This window comes from Asparagus officinalis, chromosome 5, assembly GCF_001876935.1.
Source record: "Asparagus officinalis chromosome 5, Aspof.V1, whole genome shotgun sequence".
Lineage (NCBI taxonomy): Eukaryota > Viridiplantae > Streptophyta > Magnoliopsida > Asparagales > Asparagaceae > Asparagus > Asparagus officinalis.
The window spans coordinates 77,157,650-77,174,696 of NC_033798.1; the positions used below are offsets into that span (position 1 = coordinate 77,157,650).

The 17,047-nt window shown below is 35.0% G+C and overlaps 1 protein-coding gene across 1 annotated transcript in view; it reads left to right on the plus strand.

Moving 5' to 3' along the window:
- The window catches only part of LOC109843997 (leucine aminopeptidase 2, chloroplastic-like), a 14,511-nt gene continuing 4,423 nt past the window's right edge, over positions 6,960 to 17,047 (plus strand). Inside the window, 9 exon segments of the mRNA XM_020413004.1 lie at positions 6,960 to 7,088; positions 7,671 to 7,975; positions 7,977 to 8,089; positions 8,960 to 9,154; positions 9,259 to 9,484; positions 9,714 to 9,840; positions 9,924 to 10,019; positions 15,449 to 15,481; positions 15,993 to 16,070. Coding sequence (XP_020268593.1) covers positions 7,041 to 7,088; positions 7,671 to 7,975; positions 7,977 to 8,089; positions 8,960 to 9,154; positions 9,259 to 9,484; positions 9,714 to 9,840; positions 9,924 to 10,019; positions 15,449 to 15,481; positions 15,993 to 16,070 — 1,221 coding nt within the window. The 5' untranslated portion in view covers positions 6,960 to 7,040.

The following is a 17,047-nucleotide window of genomic DNA, read 5'->3' on the forward strand; positions in this document are numbered from 1 at the left end:
AGGTTATAGTTAACATGTATATGTAACACTTAACAGGAACATTTTACAGTTAACAGGGTATAGTTAACATTTACTTGTGATACTTAACAAGAACAAATTATAATTGTCTAATAATGTCACAACCCATGCCTCCGAGCCCATTGGCGCTGTATAAATTGTGAGACCGAAGGAGTGCAACACATCCACTGCCAAAATTGCCTAGTCAATGTTGGTAGGGGATTAAGCCAAACCATGTGTTGCACTCCGGTGTGCCCAAGGACTTACATAGCACCAACAGGCTCAGGGCATGACAAATAAAATTAACACATAACACTAAAATTAACGATAAACTATTAGTCGTAACGTCTAGTCTATAAACTTGACAGTTATGCTCCTGACTTAACAACCAATGGATAAACTTAATAGCGAACATTCAAAATTAATATGTAATGTGTAAATTTATTAGTTGTGTTCTAAACTTAACATACAATGAGTAAATTTAACATCCAATAGCTAAGATTGATATATAATCCTTCACAGTTCTCAATAAACTTATATAATAATTTAAAATTTTTAACATTGTATGTTCTTAATATTTAGGTATTATTGTTATCTACGTTTATTAACTAGTGTTACTATCTAAGTGTCTTTTTATATTTAATTGTTTAGATATACAACCAATCTAGAAGAAGAAATAAAATATTTCATGCTCTTTATCATAGTGGCTCAAAACAAGTTCAAGTGTTGGACAATCAAGTTGAGTTTTTAGTAACAGTTATCTAATAAAATTGACACCTAACACTAAAACATAACAATAACATAGTAACTGTAATATATACTCTGTAATATTAATAGTTGTACTCTAAAGTTACCAACAAAAGAATAAAATTAACAACCAATGTTCTTAATTAACATATACTATACAAATTAAACAGATGTGCTATACACTCGAAAGCTAGTCTTCCCTTTTTACCAACAAAACTACCCCCATTAAAGCCTAACTACCTCTCTAGTCTTTTCACCAACCTCATCGGAATCTCCTCTCTCGGTCTCCCCATTAAAATCCAACAATTCTCATCCTCATGGCCCTCTTCCTCACCTTTGTCATCATCCTCGCTCGAACTGAAAACTCCTCAAATCCTCAGCTATCCTCTCTCGGTCTCTTCCTCACCATAGCTTTTTGGCGGTAGTGGGAGTGACAGAGGAGGATGAGGAAATGACGATGATCGTCATAACAGGAGAGGAGTATTAGGCCTATGGTTAGATGACATTAGGGGGGTTTAATGTGAAGGTAAAATTAATGGTGGGGATTTGGAGAAGATGGTAGAGGAGAAGGGACAGTTGAGTGAGGATGAGAGAGGGAGAGGCTTGAGTTGTGAGGGGGAAGAGAGAGGATACATTTGATTATAGTTGTGGACTCCATTGTAGAGAGAGAGGGGGTGGTTGAGTTGGGAGGGGGAAGAAAGATAAGAGATAGGCCATAGTTTAGAGAGGGGGGAGGGGGGTGAGAAAGAGGAAGAAAGAGGGTGATTGCAGAGGGTTGTTTTTATGGATTTTATCTTTCATTGATAAGGGTTTGAAACACAAAACGACTATGTATTTAGGGTTTTTACACAAGGGAAATAATAGCAGGGGCTGTGAAACATCAACTTTTGATTTTTGGGGTCTTAACTCAATTTTTCCTTAATATTTTGAAATTAGTCCTTCATACAATGGAATTGCAATTTACTCCCTCAACTCCAATTAATTATTTATATATTAGTATTGAGTATATTCAATTTCAAAGTAATTTTAATCAGATTTAAATTTATTTAATCCATATAAAATGGAATTAATCCCTTAATATATTTAATATTTAATATCAATTTAAATATGATTATTATTTAGTATTTCTAAATATATAAATAATTTAAATATTTAATATATATTACATACATTTAATTTTATTTAATATTAAATAACAAACATAATTAATATTAAATTATATATTTGATGTCAAATGTTTGATATAATATTTTAAAGATATTTAATTTATATATTAAAATACATAAATTAGTATCACAACTCTTTCAATTACTCTGTGAATCTAAGCTTTAGCATGAGAATTCACCATTAAGTCCGAAAATCTAACCCAAAAGCTTAAATATATTATGAATTAGTGTAGGGCTACAGTAAAAAATCCTCATTCTAATCCAAATCCTAAAATTTTAGATTCTAAACAAGTATCTTAGTTGTACTTGGGCTTCTTTTGGATAACATTGTGTTTTTCTTGTTGTGTTTTTGTAAAAAAACACCATGGCATTGTGTTTTTCCCTTAAAGAGTTTTCAAAACACAATGTTGAGTGTTTTTGGCCAACACTAGTTTGACCCATAACAACATAAGTAATAAACATATTACTAATATATTATATATTAATTATAATAAAATATAGTATAAAGAAAATGTTATAATATTTAGTTTATATTATTATAGTATTATAAATATTAAATATAATACAATATAATATTATATAATATATGATAACACTATATTGTAGTCTAATGTGTTATATTATATTACAATTATTACATATTATATTCAAATAATAATATATTTAATTATTTTGGTATATTAATTTGTTACTATTATATTTTATATAATATTTTTAAAATAATATTATTTTATTATTAATATAATATTATACTATTATTAATATAACGTATAATATTATTATATAATAGTATATTATATTCATATAACTTAAGTATATATTAATTTAAATTAATAAATAATAGAAATATTCTTAATAGTATATAATATATTATGGTTTCTAATATGTTAGAGTTTATTAGGTAATACTTTAATAATATATTAACAATTTATTTATATAAATAAATATTCATTTATATTATGAATATATTATTTTTACTAATTAAATTTAGCCAAAAATTATTTATAACTTATAATAGTTATATTATTTATTTATAATATATGATATTATATTTTACATTTACTATGTAACTATATTATTATTAATATTATTATATTATTGTTTTATTATAAATATGTACTATTATATAAATTATATTTATTAATTTATCACAATTTATTTATTAAAAAGTTAATAATATTATTGTTATTATAATATTGTATATTATATCATTATTATATTAATATTTATTATCAATAATTTTTATTATTTTGTATCAATTTATTTATATTTTATTATTATTTATTATTACATCATCAATATATTAAATACTAGTATTTAATATTTTATTATCTTATTATATAAGATATCTAAATTATTATATTTTAATATTATTTAATAAATACTTTTAATATATTAGATTAACTATAATATAACATAATATAATATAATATAATATAATAAGCATGTCGATAATAACTATATATTAATTACATTTAATGTATTATATTAGATATTATATTAACACCTCATCAAACTTAAAACCAAAACATCAAACTTAAAACATCTAAAATGTGTTTTGAAATAAGTGTTGTGTTTTTGGTTTGAGAATGATTTAGCTCAAAAAATACCATGGTTTTCAAACGCATTATGTTTTATTTTTGGGGGCTGTTTGGTTCGTTTCCTAGATATAGGGAAATGCAATTCCATGTAAAGAAACACAAGTTTTGAGTTTTCTAAACTTTTCCAAGAAATAAATTGTTTCGGTTTGGTTCGCATATAAAAAATGGTGGGATACTAATGTATTTACTTTTATTGTGTTTGGTTCGCATGGAAAAAAAGGGAAAACTTTTGTTGATTTGACATTTCCCACTTTTCTTGTGTTTGGTTGGTTTTGAAGTTTGTAAGGAAAATTGTTTATGGTCACCATGGTAAGATTACCCCCACTATATACAAATTTATTTGTGCTCGTTATATGAGGTAATCTTAATCATATAAAAGTTCGAATGTAACATGAACAAATAATAATATCCCCAATGAATTATAAATTTCTGTTTGTATTAATTAAATCATACGAAACCTGAAATAACATAAATCAATTGCTATGAACTATGCACCTGATTTGACTTGAAATATACCTGTTTGAGATTGAAAAAATCACACGAAATCTGCAATAACCTGCTTATTCATAAATTTATACTCATCATAGTCTAAATTGAACACAAATAGAACTCCAAGTGACTGAACACAAACATAACACAACCTAGAGAATCAGGAAAACTGGTGTGCACGAACATGAACAAGGGACATGCTCAGGTGGACTGTTTTGAACAAACAAGAATATAATATAACCTGCTGATAATGACAAAACCGATGTGGTCACAAACTGAACACAATCAGACATGGTATAGCATTAACAATATATATGCACAAAAAGCACAACACAACCAGGATTAGGAGCACAACCAGGCTCCACAACACAAAACCGAGCTGGTCACAAACTGAACACAACCAGGCTTAGAATTATATCAACAATATATGCAAAAAAACTGGCCGAGAACAAAAGCACAAACATAACCTGGCTCCACAATACAACCAGGCTCCACAACACAAAACCGAGCTGGTCACAAACTGAACACATCCAGGCTCTTTGCACTTACAAACACGCTCCATCCTGTTGTGAGAAGGTGCCTCTTTGGCTGACCTGCACATGATCAATTTACTGAACTGCAAAGAGAGCTGCATAGACTAGAAGTCTAGAAAAGCATATGCCATTATTACAATCTAATAAACTAGTACATTACTGTATAGAACTACACAACTTACATGCTAGACACAAATGTTAAATAAATGCGTGTGGAATCCAGTGCTTCAGGAAAAGGGAGAAATCAATGCACATATCATCCACATTTTAACATCCGGTGACCAATTTTTAGACATCTGATGAGCCAATATACTAATAAATGAAGGAACTACAAGAATATAAGACCACAGTATTGACTATGAACCATCAAAAGGCTACAGAGAGACTAGCACAACCATTTTTAGTTGAATATGTTACTACATGATCAATAATTATGTTAAAGTCTGAGTGTCTTATTTGGACATCATAGTGAATGGCTGCATGCAGTAATAATATAGTTTACTGAAAAATATCACTTTTAAACATATGCACTTGGCTAGATCCAGTAAAATACTAAATCCAGATACGATTTTTGATATTCTGAATATTTTTCACTATCATATTTATATTCATATTGTGATTGAGCAACATTAACCAAATCTCCTATTTGACAGAACATGAATGCAGATTAGAGATGAACTATTCATATTTGCCATACTATACGCCCACAATTAAATAGCATCTGAAAATCTCTAGCATAATGATCTGTCAAACTCATTCTACCTTGACGCTATCTTTATTATGGAACTCTACAGCTCATAAAATAAATCGATGTTTGTCAAATGGTCTTATCCATAAAACGTAATTAGAATGTGATTATTTACAGTATCATTCAATGTTTTCTTTGGATAGAATAGCACCAAGAACACTAACAATCCACAAAGTTCATAACTGATTCAAGCACACTAAAATAGTCTTCACAGCTTAAAAGTTATAATATCTGAAAAATAGAATGTTAAAAAAGACACATTTAACAATCATTAGCAAAGATGATGAATCAATTAGGATGATGGAGTAAAAACTCTCCATTTTCATGTTAAAACAGGAAAGCTTATACATTTAAACATTCATGCAGTACACCAAAACAAAAAAAGCTACATATTATCTTCATGACCTCATCATCAAAGGAAATGTTCAACTTTAAATAGTTGGCAAAATAGAACATACCTCGAAAAATGTGACGAAATTTCCATTCATTGTCATGAAGGTCCCTTGCAATCAACTCTTGTGCAGGAGGCGTCTGGGATAAGTCCTGAGAAACAAAACAATAAAAGGTGAAAAAAAAAATCAATATCTACAGTCTAAAATCACCCATCAACCTTAAAATCAAAACTTCAATAAGATCAAAATCAATTCAATTCATAACCCAAATCAAATCCAATCCCTCAAACAAAACCGCTCCATCAAAATCCGACCTTATCACCATCAACTTCAATTAATCCAACAACCCTAAAAAAAAAAAAGAACCAATCCTAAACACCAGAAACCCCTAATCAACTCAAATCTCACCTCCATCCTCCTTACAGTCCGGTGGATTCTCAAAGATCGTGACCGAGAGCTGCTTGTGAGCCATCCTAATATCAAACAAGATAACCCCAGACTTGGGATCCGTCACCAAAATCTCCTTGATCGCAGCCACAGAGAAAGATCCTCTTGGGTCAGGCCCTTCAGCGACGAAGGTCGCGGGAGATTTCTAGCGGGAGGAGAGAAGAGGTAACTCTAGCTAACCAAAGAAATCGAGGGAGAAAAAAACTGAGGTGGCCAGCGTTTTCGTCCATTTCTCTCGGTTGAGGAAGGAAATCGGAGAAGGAAAAAATTCTGAGGTGGCGGCGTTTTCAGCAACCTTTTCCATCTTTAACTCTAGCGAAGCAAAGCGACGAAAAGAAATGGGCGGAAAAAAAAAATCAGACGTGGAGATGGTGTCAGACGCAGAAACCTGTTTCCACTGGTCTTTTAAGCGAACCAAACAGCCCCTTGATAAAAACACCCAAAAAACAAATAAAACGCTATCGTATCCAAACTGATCCTAAACAATCCCGAACAATAACACTGCCCCTAATAGTGATAGTTTTTATTTGAGAATAGGATTCTTGGGTAAAGGTATGATTAGGTGTGCGTATGTTTCTAATAGAATTATGTGTCAGTTCAGAGTGGTGATAGGGGCACACCTCAAACCACACCCTCAACCACACTCTCCTCTCTCATTTGCTACAGTATACGGGCCCCACATGAGATTTTAAACCACCAACCACACTCTCCTCTCTCATTTGCTACAGTATACGAGGCCCCACATGGGATTTTAAATTTTTAAAATCTCATGTGGGGCCCTGTATACCGTAGCAAATGAGAGAGGAGAGGGTGGATGGTGGTGTGGTTTGAGGTGTGCCCCCTAACATTTCTTGTCAGTTCATCGCCTCGCTGCCACGCCACTCGCGATCCGCTGCGTCGCCAAGCTCCATCACGCTCCCATGGCCACTCTCGGCCTCACCAAGCCCGCTCCCAACGAAGCTCCTCAGGTTCCCCTCACCATCCTCGATCACTCGCTAAGTGTTTGATGTTAACCGCTGGCTTTAGTTCTGAGTTTCTAGCGATAAAGATCTCGATTCTCTTCAAGGATTAATTCCTCTGTTCGAGTTTCGTGTGAAACATTTTGAGTTAAAGCAGGCGTATAGGCAACAATAATTACTTCATGAAATGGATCCATCTGAATGGGTTTGGTGCAAATTGCACTTTTTATAGTTTTAAAAAAAAAAGTATCAAACTTTTTTCTCATTTATTTCTTCCAGTATTTCTATTCCTTAGATTTCACCCTTCCTTTCCAGCTTCGTTGTTGTTTTATTCAGGAGTTTTCTTTAATCACCATTTTAACGGTCTTCTCTGTGCAGCCATGTACGGTAGCCTGCATCTTGATGCTTGTATGTCTATTTTGTCTGGAAATAAAAAATAAAAAATGAAATAAAAGCTTGGAATTTTTTTTGTCAACCCTAATACTTTGATTTTGTTTCCCCTTTAAGTTTTCTACTCCATGTGTCAACTATGAGCAAGATGTCCTCTTTTGGTGCAAGCAAGTTAATCTCTTGCATAACCTTGCATCACAGATTGCATTCTCTGCAAAGGAGCTAGATTTTGCAGAATGGAAGGGCGACCTGCTTGCTATAGCTGTTTCAGAGAAAGATATGTCGAAAGGCTCAGATGCCAAGTTTGAGAACCCAATCTTGAAAAAACTGGACGACAAACTTGGTGGCCTTTTAGCAGAAGCTTCTTCAGAGGAGGGCTTCACTGGAAAGTCAGGTGAATCGACTGTTCTGAGACTTCCAGGCTTGGGTTTTAGAAGGCTAGGTCTAGTAGGGTTCGGCCCGTGCACGTCGTCCACCGCAACAGCTGCCTATCGAGGCATCGGAGAGGGTTGCAGCAGCTGCAATGTCTGCTCAAGCAAGCAGTGCCGCAATTGTTCTTGCATCTTCTGAGGAGAACTCGGAAGATTTCAAACTTGAAGCAGCTTCAGCAATTGCGTCTGGTAGGCGTTATCTATCTTGATGGTAGACATTGGTGCATTTCACCACAAGCTAATAATACATGAATTGTGTAAAAAAGTTTCATATTTGAAGTTTTTTAATGCTCGTATCTTCTATAGTTTTATTCCTTGCTGTGAAGTCTCCTCGAAACTAGACAATAGATTCCTTACATATTATTCTTTCCTTATTATTTCAGCAATTACCTGTAAATGATGTTTTAGGTGAAGCATATATGGGGGGGGCATATAGGTGCTACCGTAATTGTCTTCGTTTTCGTTTAGCAGAAACGGATAGAAAAGTGGATGATATTCAGATGTTGAATTTGATGCCCGTATTTGGTAAAATCAGGTTGGGACATGAATCAAATATATCTGAAAAGTGAATACTAAATTCAATAAAATTGGGTTATTTTTGTTCTTTACTTCCTTAACTTTAAGTCATTGCTTTTCACTTAATGCTGCTACTGTTACATTTCGTTGTATTTACCTTTCTCATGGGTTCTTTCAGTTGCCGTACATATAGATTTAGCAAATTTATTTATTTCCTTATATGCTATATGTTCACACTAATGTGCAGCAGATACATGCTTGTCTGATAGATGTTTACTGTTCTTCCCTAATCCTTTCTACTTTTCCCCCCAAAATCCCAAATTTGTCCTCCAGTCATTTTAAAATAAGACATGGTCATGATTTTAGTTTGAACTAAACATAAACATAACCAACATAATTTATCAAAATTCACAGGAGACTTACTTGTTATAATTCACGCTACATAGCTAAGAAGATTATGAGTCAGGAAGGAACTGCGCGGAAATAACAAAAGTTATTGGGTAGATTATCAGCTAGCGTGACTTGTTATTTTCCGTTACTTAGGAGCTGTGCTAGGAGTTCATGAAGACAACAGGTTCAAGTCTGAATCCAAGAAGGCTCTCCTTAAATCAGTGGATATTATCGGTCTTGGTTCTGGACCTCAAGTGGACAACAAACTGAAGTATGCAAGTGATGTTTGTTCCGGAGTCATTTTCGGAAGGGAGCTTGTAAATGCACCAGCCAACGTGCTTACTCCTGGTTAGTACAAGCTCATTCTATTTGAAATAATTTATTTGTGATGTGTGAAGTGTGAACCTGCGTTAAGGGCAAAGCCTATAATCTTGATTATGCTTTTCTTTTAGGTGTACTGGCAGAAGAGGCTTCAAAAGTTGCTTCTTTATACAGTGATGTGATTACTGCAAAAATATTAGATGCAAAGCAGTGTGAAGAACTAAAAATGGGTTCATACCTGGGTGTTGCTGCTGCATCGTCAAACCCTCCTCATTTCATCCACTTATGTTATACACCACCAAATGGTGATGTGAAAACAAAGTTGGCGATAGTTGGGAAGGGACTAACATTTGACAGGTAACATCAACTTGTGGATTGTTAGAAAAAAATTTCCCCTATTATACAAAGAATCAGCTTAATGACTTTCCTGTTCAAAGTTACTTGTCTAGTTGCTGGCGTAGTTCCCTTTACCTGTGATCATCCTCTGGAAACTGACAAATGTTTTCACTTACTTTCTTATTCATTCCTTTGTTGGAACTCAACCAAGACTTGTGAAGTTTTAATATTTGATTACTTTTTCATGTAGTGGTGGTTACAACATAAAGACTGGGCCAGGCTGTTTGATTGAGCTTATGAAGTTTGATATGGGTGGTTCTGCAGCTGTTTTTGGTGCAGCAAAAGCCATCGGCCAAATTAAGCCCCCAGGAGTAGAGGTAAGGTTGTTCCTATGCATAGTTAGTTGTTAATGGAAAGAATATGATTATTATCTGAACATGTTCAATTATTACATTTACAGGTGCACTTCATTGTTGCTGCCTGTGAAAATATGATAAGTGGCACAGGCATGAGACCCGGTGACATAGTCACAGCTTCTAATGGCAAGACAATTGAGGCAAGTTTGTTGTATTTATATGCCAAAGTATTCCAGTCCTCTCTTCCTCCTATGAACTCACCACAGAAGTTTATTTCCCACAGAAGCAGGAGAATTTGGTTTGAGAAACATCTGACAAAGCTTAGTCTCTGCCCTTGCTACTTTTAGTTAACATACATCCACCTGTAAACCATTGGAAACCAAAACTCTTTATTTATTGTGCACATAAATTTCCATTACCTAGACTTTTTAATTTTTACAACAATAAAAAGGACGTCATAACCATTCTATCCTTCTTTTTCTGGGAGACTTTTAGGTCCAAAATTATTAAGGTTATCACCTAAAAGTGTATCAGAGTATTGTTCTTAATTTATGACCATTTAGAAAATTAGTATGTAATCATTTTTAAATTTATAGTGTGTACCATCCATTTACTCAATTATCTATCCTTTCTCCTATGAAAAGGCAACTTTGTTTCATATTCACTGCATTTCCATATGTTAGTCAAAAAGAGTTGGTGACTGCTTTCTTTTGTCAACAAAAGAAGCCACCGAAAGAAAAAAAAAGAAGAAGGAAGATGACTGCCTTTGTTGATAAGAAGAAATGTGGTTTCTTTGTTGACAAGAGGGGAGCAAGAGTCAAAAGAAAGGAAGAAAAAAGGAGGGGGATGGAGGCTATAAACCCCCCGCTCCCCCCTTTAATCTATATCCTCAATCAGCTTTTGAATGTTCTTGAGAAGAGTGAGAGAGAGCACTTCGTGAGAAAGATTGAGAGAGAGTACTCAGTGAGAGAAAATTAAGAGCAATTTTCAGAGTGCTTGTAAAATTTCTCTTTTCAGTAAAGATCTGCAACAGCCCGTAGATGTAGGTAATTTTTGTGTCGAACCACGTTAAATTGTGTCCTATTATTACGCATTTATTTCGCTCTCTTAAATCTGACAATAAGAGAATTTGTGTAATTTCCCAACAACTGGTATCAGAGAGCTCTGGTTGTGATTTCTGTCAATTTTCTGCAAGGTCACTATTCACATGAATAGTAAAATTCGTGAATAGTGAAACTTTATCGGCGGTACCAATTTATCGGCAGAGGTGTCTTAATACACGATAGTTCGCAAAAACAGTCAGAAATAATCCAGAGGATGTCAGATTCGAGTGGGAGCGATGACTGCAGACGAAGGGAATGTGAAAATTAAGAAGTTTGATAATACGGAATTTGGTTTTTTAAAAATACAGATCGAAGATTATCTGTACCAGAAGAAGATGTATTAACCTCTCTCAGGAAGTAAGCCAGATGACATGAAGGATGAAGAGTGGGCTCTTCTCGACAGACAAGCCCTCGGAGTTATCCAATTGATGCTATCCCTTAATGTTGCTTTCAACATAGCAAATGAAAAGACCATGACGGGTCTTATGGAGGCTCTCTGCAGCATGTATGAGAAACCATCTGCCTCAAACAAAGTTCACTTGATGAGGCGGCTGTTCAATTTGTCGATGGCAGAAGACGCATCGGTAGCTTAACATCTCAATGAACTCAATACAATCTAACATCTCAATGAACTCAATACAATCACAATCCAGTTGAGTTCAATTGGAATTAAATTTGATAAAGAAGTACGAGTATTGATACTTTTGTCTTCTCTATCAGAAAGTTAGAATGCTATTGTCACAGCTATGGGTAGCTCGTTGGGAAGCAATAAATTAAAATTTGATGATGTTCGTGATCTGGTTCTTAGTGAAGAAATTCGGCGGAGAGAATCGGGTGAAGCATCAACCTCTTCAGCTTTACACACGGAGTCTAGAAGGAGAACTTCAGAAAGAAGTTCAAATCGCGACAGATCAAAATCTAAAAGAAGTAACTCTAGATCGGGAAAGAAAGATCTTAACTGCTATAATTGTGGCAAGAAAGGTCATTTCAAGAGGGAGTGTCGGGCGCCGAAGAAAAATACTGGCACACAGGAGTCTGCCAACGTGACCGAGAAAGGAGGTGATGCTATAATTCTAAGCGTCAATAGTCCGATTGAATCATGGATTCTTTGATTCAGGGGCATCCTTCATTGTCATCACATGTCGAGAAATCATAAAGAACTATGTCAGCAGTGATTTCGGAAAGGTACATCTAGCAGATGATGAAACCTTGAAGATCGTTGACAAGGGAGGCATCCGATTAAAATTGTCAAATCAGACCACATGGAAGCTGCAAGGAGTAAGATATATTCCTGGCCTTAAAAAGAATTTGATCTCTGTGGGACAACTTGATGGAGATGGTTACTGTACAACCTTCTCAGGTCATGAATGGAAGATTACCAAAGGAACACTCGTCATTGCTCGAGGTAAGAAAAATGATACTCTCTATGTAACATCTAACTTAGAGAATATTATTGTAGTAACAGATGCAGATGAAAAATCAAGCCTATGACACCAAAGGCTTGACCATATGAGCGAGAAATGGATGAAACACTTCTGTCGAAAGGGAAGCTACTGGATCTGAAGAATGTAGATATCGGCCTAGGCGAAGATTGCATCTTTGACAAACGAAAGTCAATTTTGCAAAGATTGGCAAGACACCCAAGGCAGAAAAGTTAGAACTGGTTCATACCGACGTACGAGGACCATCTCTAGTTCCATCTCTTGCAGACTCACTGTACTATGTCTCACCTTCATTGATGATTCTACAAAGAATACGTGAGTTTATTTTCTGAAAAAAAATCAGAAATCTTTGATACCTTCAAAAATAGAAGGCTATGGTGAAAAATAAAACTGGTTTGAAAATAAAACGGTTAAGATCAGACAATGGAGGAGAGTACAAAGACAGTAAATTCAAAGAATTTTGAGCAAACAACGGGATCAAGATGGAGAAAACAGTTCCCATGACACCGTAGCACAATGGCGTAGCGGAACGTATGAACAGAACTTTGAATGAATGTGCCAGAAACATGAGGATATATGTCGGCTTGCCTAAGTTCCTATGGGCTGAAGCTATCAATACCGTAGCCTACCTAATCAACTGCGGGCCCTCAGTTCCCTTGGACGGTGGAATACCAAAAGAAGCTTGGAACAGAAAAGAGGTAAACCTTTCGCATTTAAGAGTTTTTGGTTGTATCTCTTATGTACACATAGATTCTGCTAAAAGAAATAAACTTGATGTCAAATCTAACAAATGTGTTTTTATTGATTATGGTGGTGATGAGTTTGGTTACCGATTTTGGGATTATGAAACTCGGAAGATCAGCAGAAACAGATATGTCATATTTGATGAGAATATGATGTACAAAGACAGATCAACTGCAGAATCAAGTAGCTCCAGTGCAAAAGCTAATACAAAGGAATTTGCTGAATTTGAGGAGATTTCTAAAAATGATGTTCAGACTATTCCTGAAGTAGTTCAAGAAGAACCAAGCACGCCAGAAGTGAGATGCTCCTCCAGAATTTCTAAGCTAATCTAGCGTTATTCGTCTTCTTTGCACTACTTGTTGCTTACTGACAGTGGGAAACCGGAGTGTTATGATGAAGCAATGCAGGTGGAGAATTCAGTCAAATGGGAGTCTACTATACAAGATGAGATGGACTCGTTTATGTCAAATCAGACGTGGGATTTAGCTGAATTATCACCAGGTAAGAAAACTCTTCATAACAAGTGGATTTACAGGATCAAAGAAGAGCATGATGGGAACAAGCGTTACAAGGTAAGGTTGGTTGTCAAAGGCTTTTAGCAAAAAGAAGGTATTGACTACAATAAAACTTTCTCTCCGGTCGTGAATCTGACTACAATCAGACTGGTGTTAAAAATTATAGTTACTGAGATTTTACATCTTGAACAGTTAGATGTAAAAACAGTTTACTTTCATGGTGATTTGGAGGAGGAGACCTACATAAAGCAACCAAAAGGCTTCATAAAGACAGGCAAGAAAAATCTAGTATGTCGTTTGAAGAAGAGTTTGTATGGATTAAAACAAACTCCCAGGCAGTAGTATAAGAAGTTTGATAGCTTTATGGGCATCAATGGTTTCACTAGATGCCAAACAAATCATTGTTGCTATCTCAAGAGGTTTGACAATAGCTTTATTATTTTATTGTTATACATTGATGACATGCTCATTGCAGGCCCAGATCTGCAAGAGATCATAAATTTGAAGCAAAAATTATCAAAGCAGTTCGCAATAAAAGATCTTGGCGCTGCAAAGCAGGTTCTTGGAATGAGAATCAAGAGAGACATGAAGTCTGGGACTTTAATGCACATGTTGAGTACATCAACAAAGTATTCTCCAGGTTCAATATGCAAGATGCTAAACCAGTGAGTACACATTTAGGTGTTCATTTCAGACTTTTCAAAGACCAGTCACCAAAGACAGAGAAAGAGCGTGCACACATGGCGAAGGTTCCGTACGCCTCAGCAATTGAAAGTCTGATGTATGTCATGGTTTGTACAAGACCAGATATTGCTCGAATTAGGCAAGAAACAAGGAGACAATGTCTTATATTGCGATAGTCGAAGTGCTATTCATCTAGCGAAGAATCCGTCTTTTCATTCCAGAACGAAGCACATACAGGTACGGTATTATTTTATCCGGTTACTTCTGGAAGATGAAATTTTAAAACTTGAAAAGATCAATGGAGCTCAAAATCCAACAGACATGCTGATAAAGACGGTAACTACTGACAAACTGAAGTTGTGTTCAGCTTCAGTTTGCCTGCAATAGTATCAAGACCAGGAAGAGCTGCTACATAGATCGAGATGTGAAGACAGATTAAAATCAGTCTTCAAGTGGAAAATTGTTAGTCAAAAAGAGTTGGTGGCTGTTTTCTTTTGTCAACAAAAGATGCCACCGAAAGAAAAAAAAAAGGAAGGTGGCTGCCTTTGTTGATAAGAAGAAAGATGGCTTGACAAGAGGGGAGCAAGAGTCAAAAGAAAGGAAGAAAAAAAAGGAGGGGGATGGAGGCTATAAACCCCCCCTCCCCCCTTTGATCTATATCCTCAACCAGCTTCTGAATGTTCTTGAGAAGAGTGAGAGAGAGCACCCCGTGAGAAAGATTGAGAGAGAGAGAGAGAGTACTCAGTGAGAGAAAATTAAGAGCAATTTTCAGAGTGCTTGTAAAATTTCCCTTTTCAGTAAAGATCTGCAGCAGCCCGTGGATATAAGCACTTTTTGTGCCGAACCACGTTAAATTGTGTGTCCTATTATTGCGCATTTATTTCGCTTTCTCTTAAATCTGATAATAGGGGAATTTGTGCAATTTCCCAACACCATACCTATTCGCCCATTATCCTCTTGCGCAATGCATTCACTCTTATGCATGGCCAAATTAGTTTTCCTGGTTTTCTACTATGTCCAAATTAAATTTGTTGGCATTCTACTCTTTGTTTGCAAACTGCTTGTAGAGCATCTCTGTTGACCAATAAGACATTACTGATAATATTAAAGGTGCATAATAGTGCCTATACTTGATTTTCAGATTGCAGCTCAAGCATACATTCTTCTCATGTTTGTAAGTTGCCTTTGTGCTTCTTACTTTGTGAATATGTCGTTTTGTTGTACAAACTCTGAAAATATCTTTTAATGAATTAAAGCATGGTTTACTTAATGCTAGTGAACAAGTTATGAATTCCAATACCATTTTGACAGACATATAACTACAATGCTAGACTAAACATCAAAGCTGATAAGATAAAGAGGCACGCTTCCTGAATTGACTTAAGATTTAGCTACTCTTACAACATAAATATTAAAACTAATTTATTAATTGAAGGTCATGGTTACTTCAGTTTCTATTGAATCTACAATGTAGAAGGAAATAGCTGCAAACAATTCAAATAAAAATGTAAGAAAGCAACATGAAAAGTGTAAATTTATAAGATGAGGGTGAGTATGCTAAACACCCTTCCAGATATAAATAAATATGTTTCATGTCGAACAAACCTAAGCAAATATTCAATTTCCATAAGCTAGCTTTCTCTCTCTCTAACTAAAGCTTCACTTCTCGATGTTTATAATTCTAGGTAAACAATACTGATGCTGAGGGAAGGCTTACACTAGCAGATGCTCTGGTATATGCTTGTAATCAAGGTGTTCAAAAGGTATTGACATTGGTTATGAATGCTTTCTTTTATTCCTTTTTGCTGATCTTCAAGGGACATAAATGATCTGCATGGTTGTTTCTACGAGTTTAACATCATTTATCATATTTGTTGCAAGTCAGGTTGATGACAAGTTTTTGAGTTTTATGTACCCCAAAATATTTATATTAGTATGATCATCAAAATATTTGAATGTAAAGGGGCTTCTATGGAACTCAGCCGTTAACCTAGAAGTCCATGCAAAGTTATTGACATATTTCCGGAACCAAATTTTGTCAGAGCTCAGCTTTGAAATTGATGACTTTTTGGCAAAAGAAACTAAGGATGAGGGAAGGACTCGCCATAGGACATAGAAAAACTCTCATTAGTATTCTAGGTGATTGAAACTCATGAAATCGAGGATACATTTATGAGTAATAATTCTCTGTTAGTTCTTCCCGAATCTATTAGATTATATCTAGGGAAGCAAATCTTTGAGTTATTAATAAAATGCTGATTTGAACCATCATGCATGTAGCCAGTGGCGGAACCACAAATTTCGGTAACGGTGGTCCAAAATTACGTCTTGTTAAGTATGCGAGATGGAAGTGGAGGGATGCAGGCGAATGAGGGTGGAGGGAATGCAGGTGGTTCAGTGTGGGAGAACGCTCGTGAAAAATCCAAACGATTCACAGCCTGTTTGCGACTCACAAGAGGAATGGAAGAATTTTGAGAAAGTTCGAGGCATTATACATTTTACAGCCTATGATTTATGAAGTTAGTGTTAATCAGGTTCTTTTTTTTTCTTTTTGGGTTTTTTTTTATTATCATTCTTTTTTTTTTTGCAGGGGGGGGGGGGGGGAGGAATGGAAGAATTTTGAGAAAGTTCGAGGCATTATACATTTTACAGCCTATGATTTATGAAGTTAGTGTTAATCAGGTTCTTTTTTTTTCTTTTTGGGTTTTTTTTTATTATCATTCTTTTTTTTTTTGCAGGG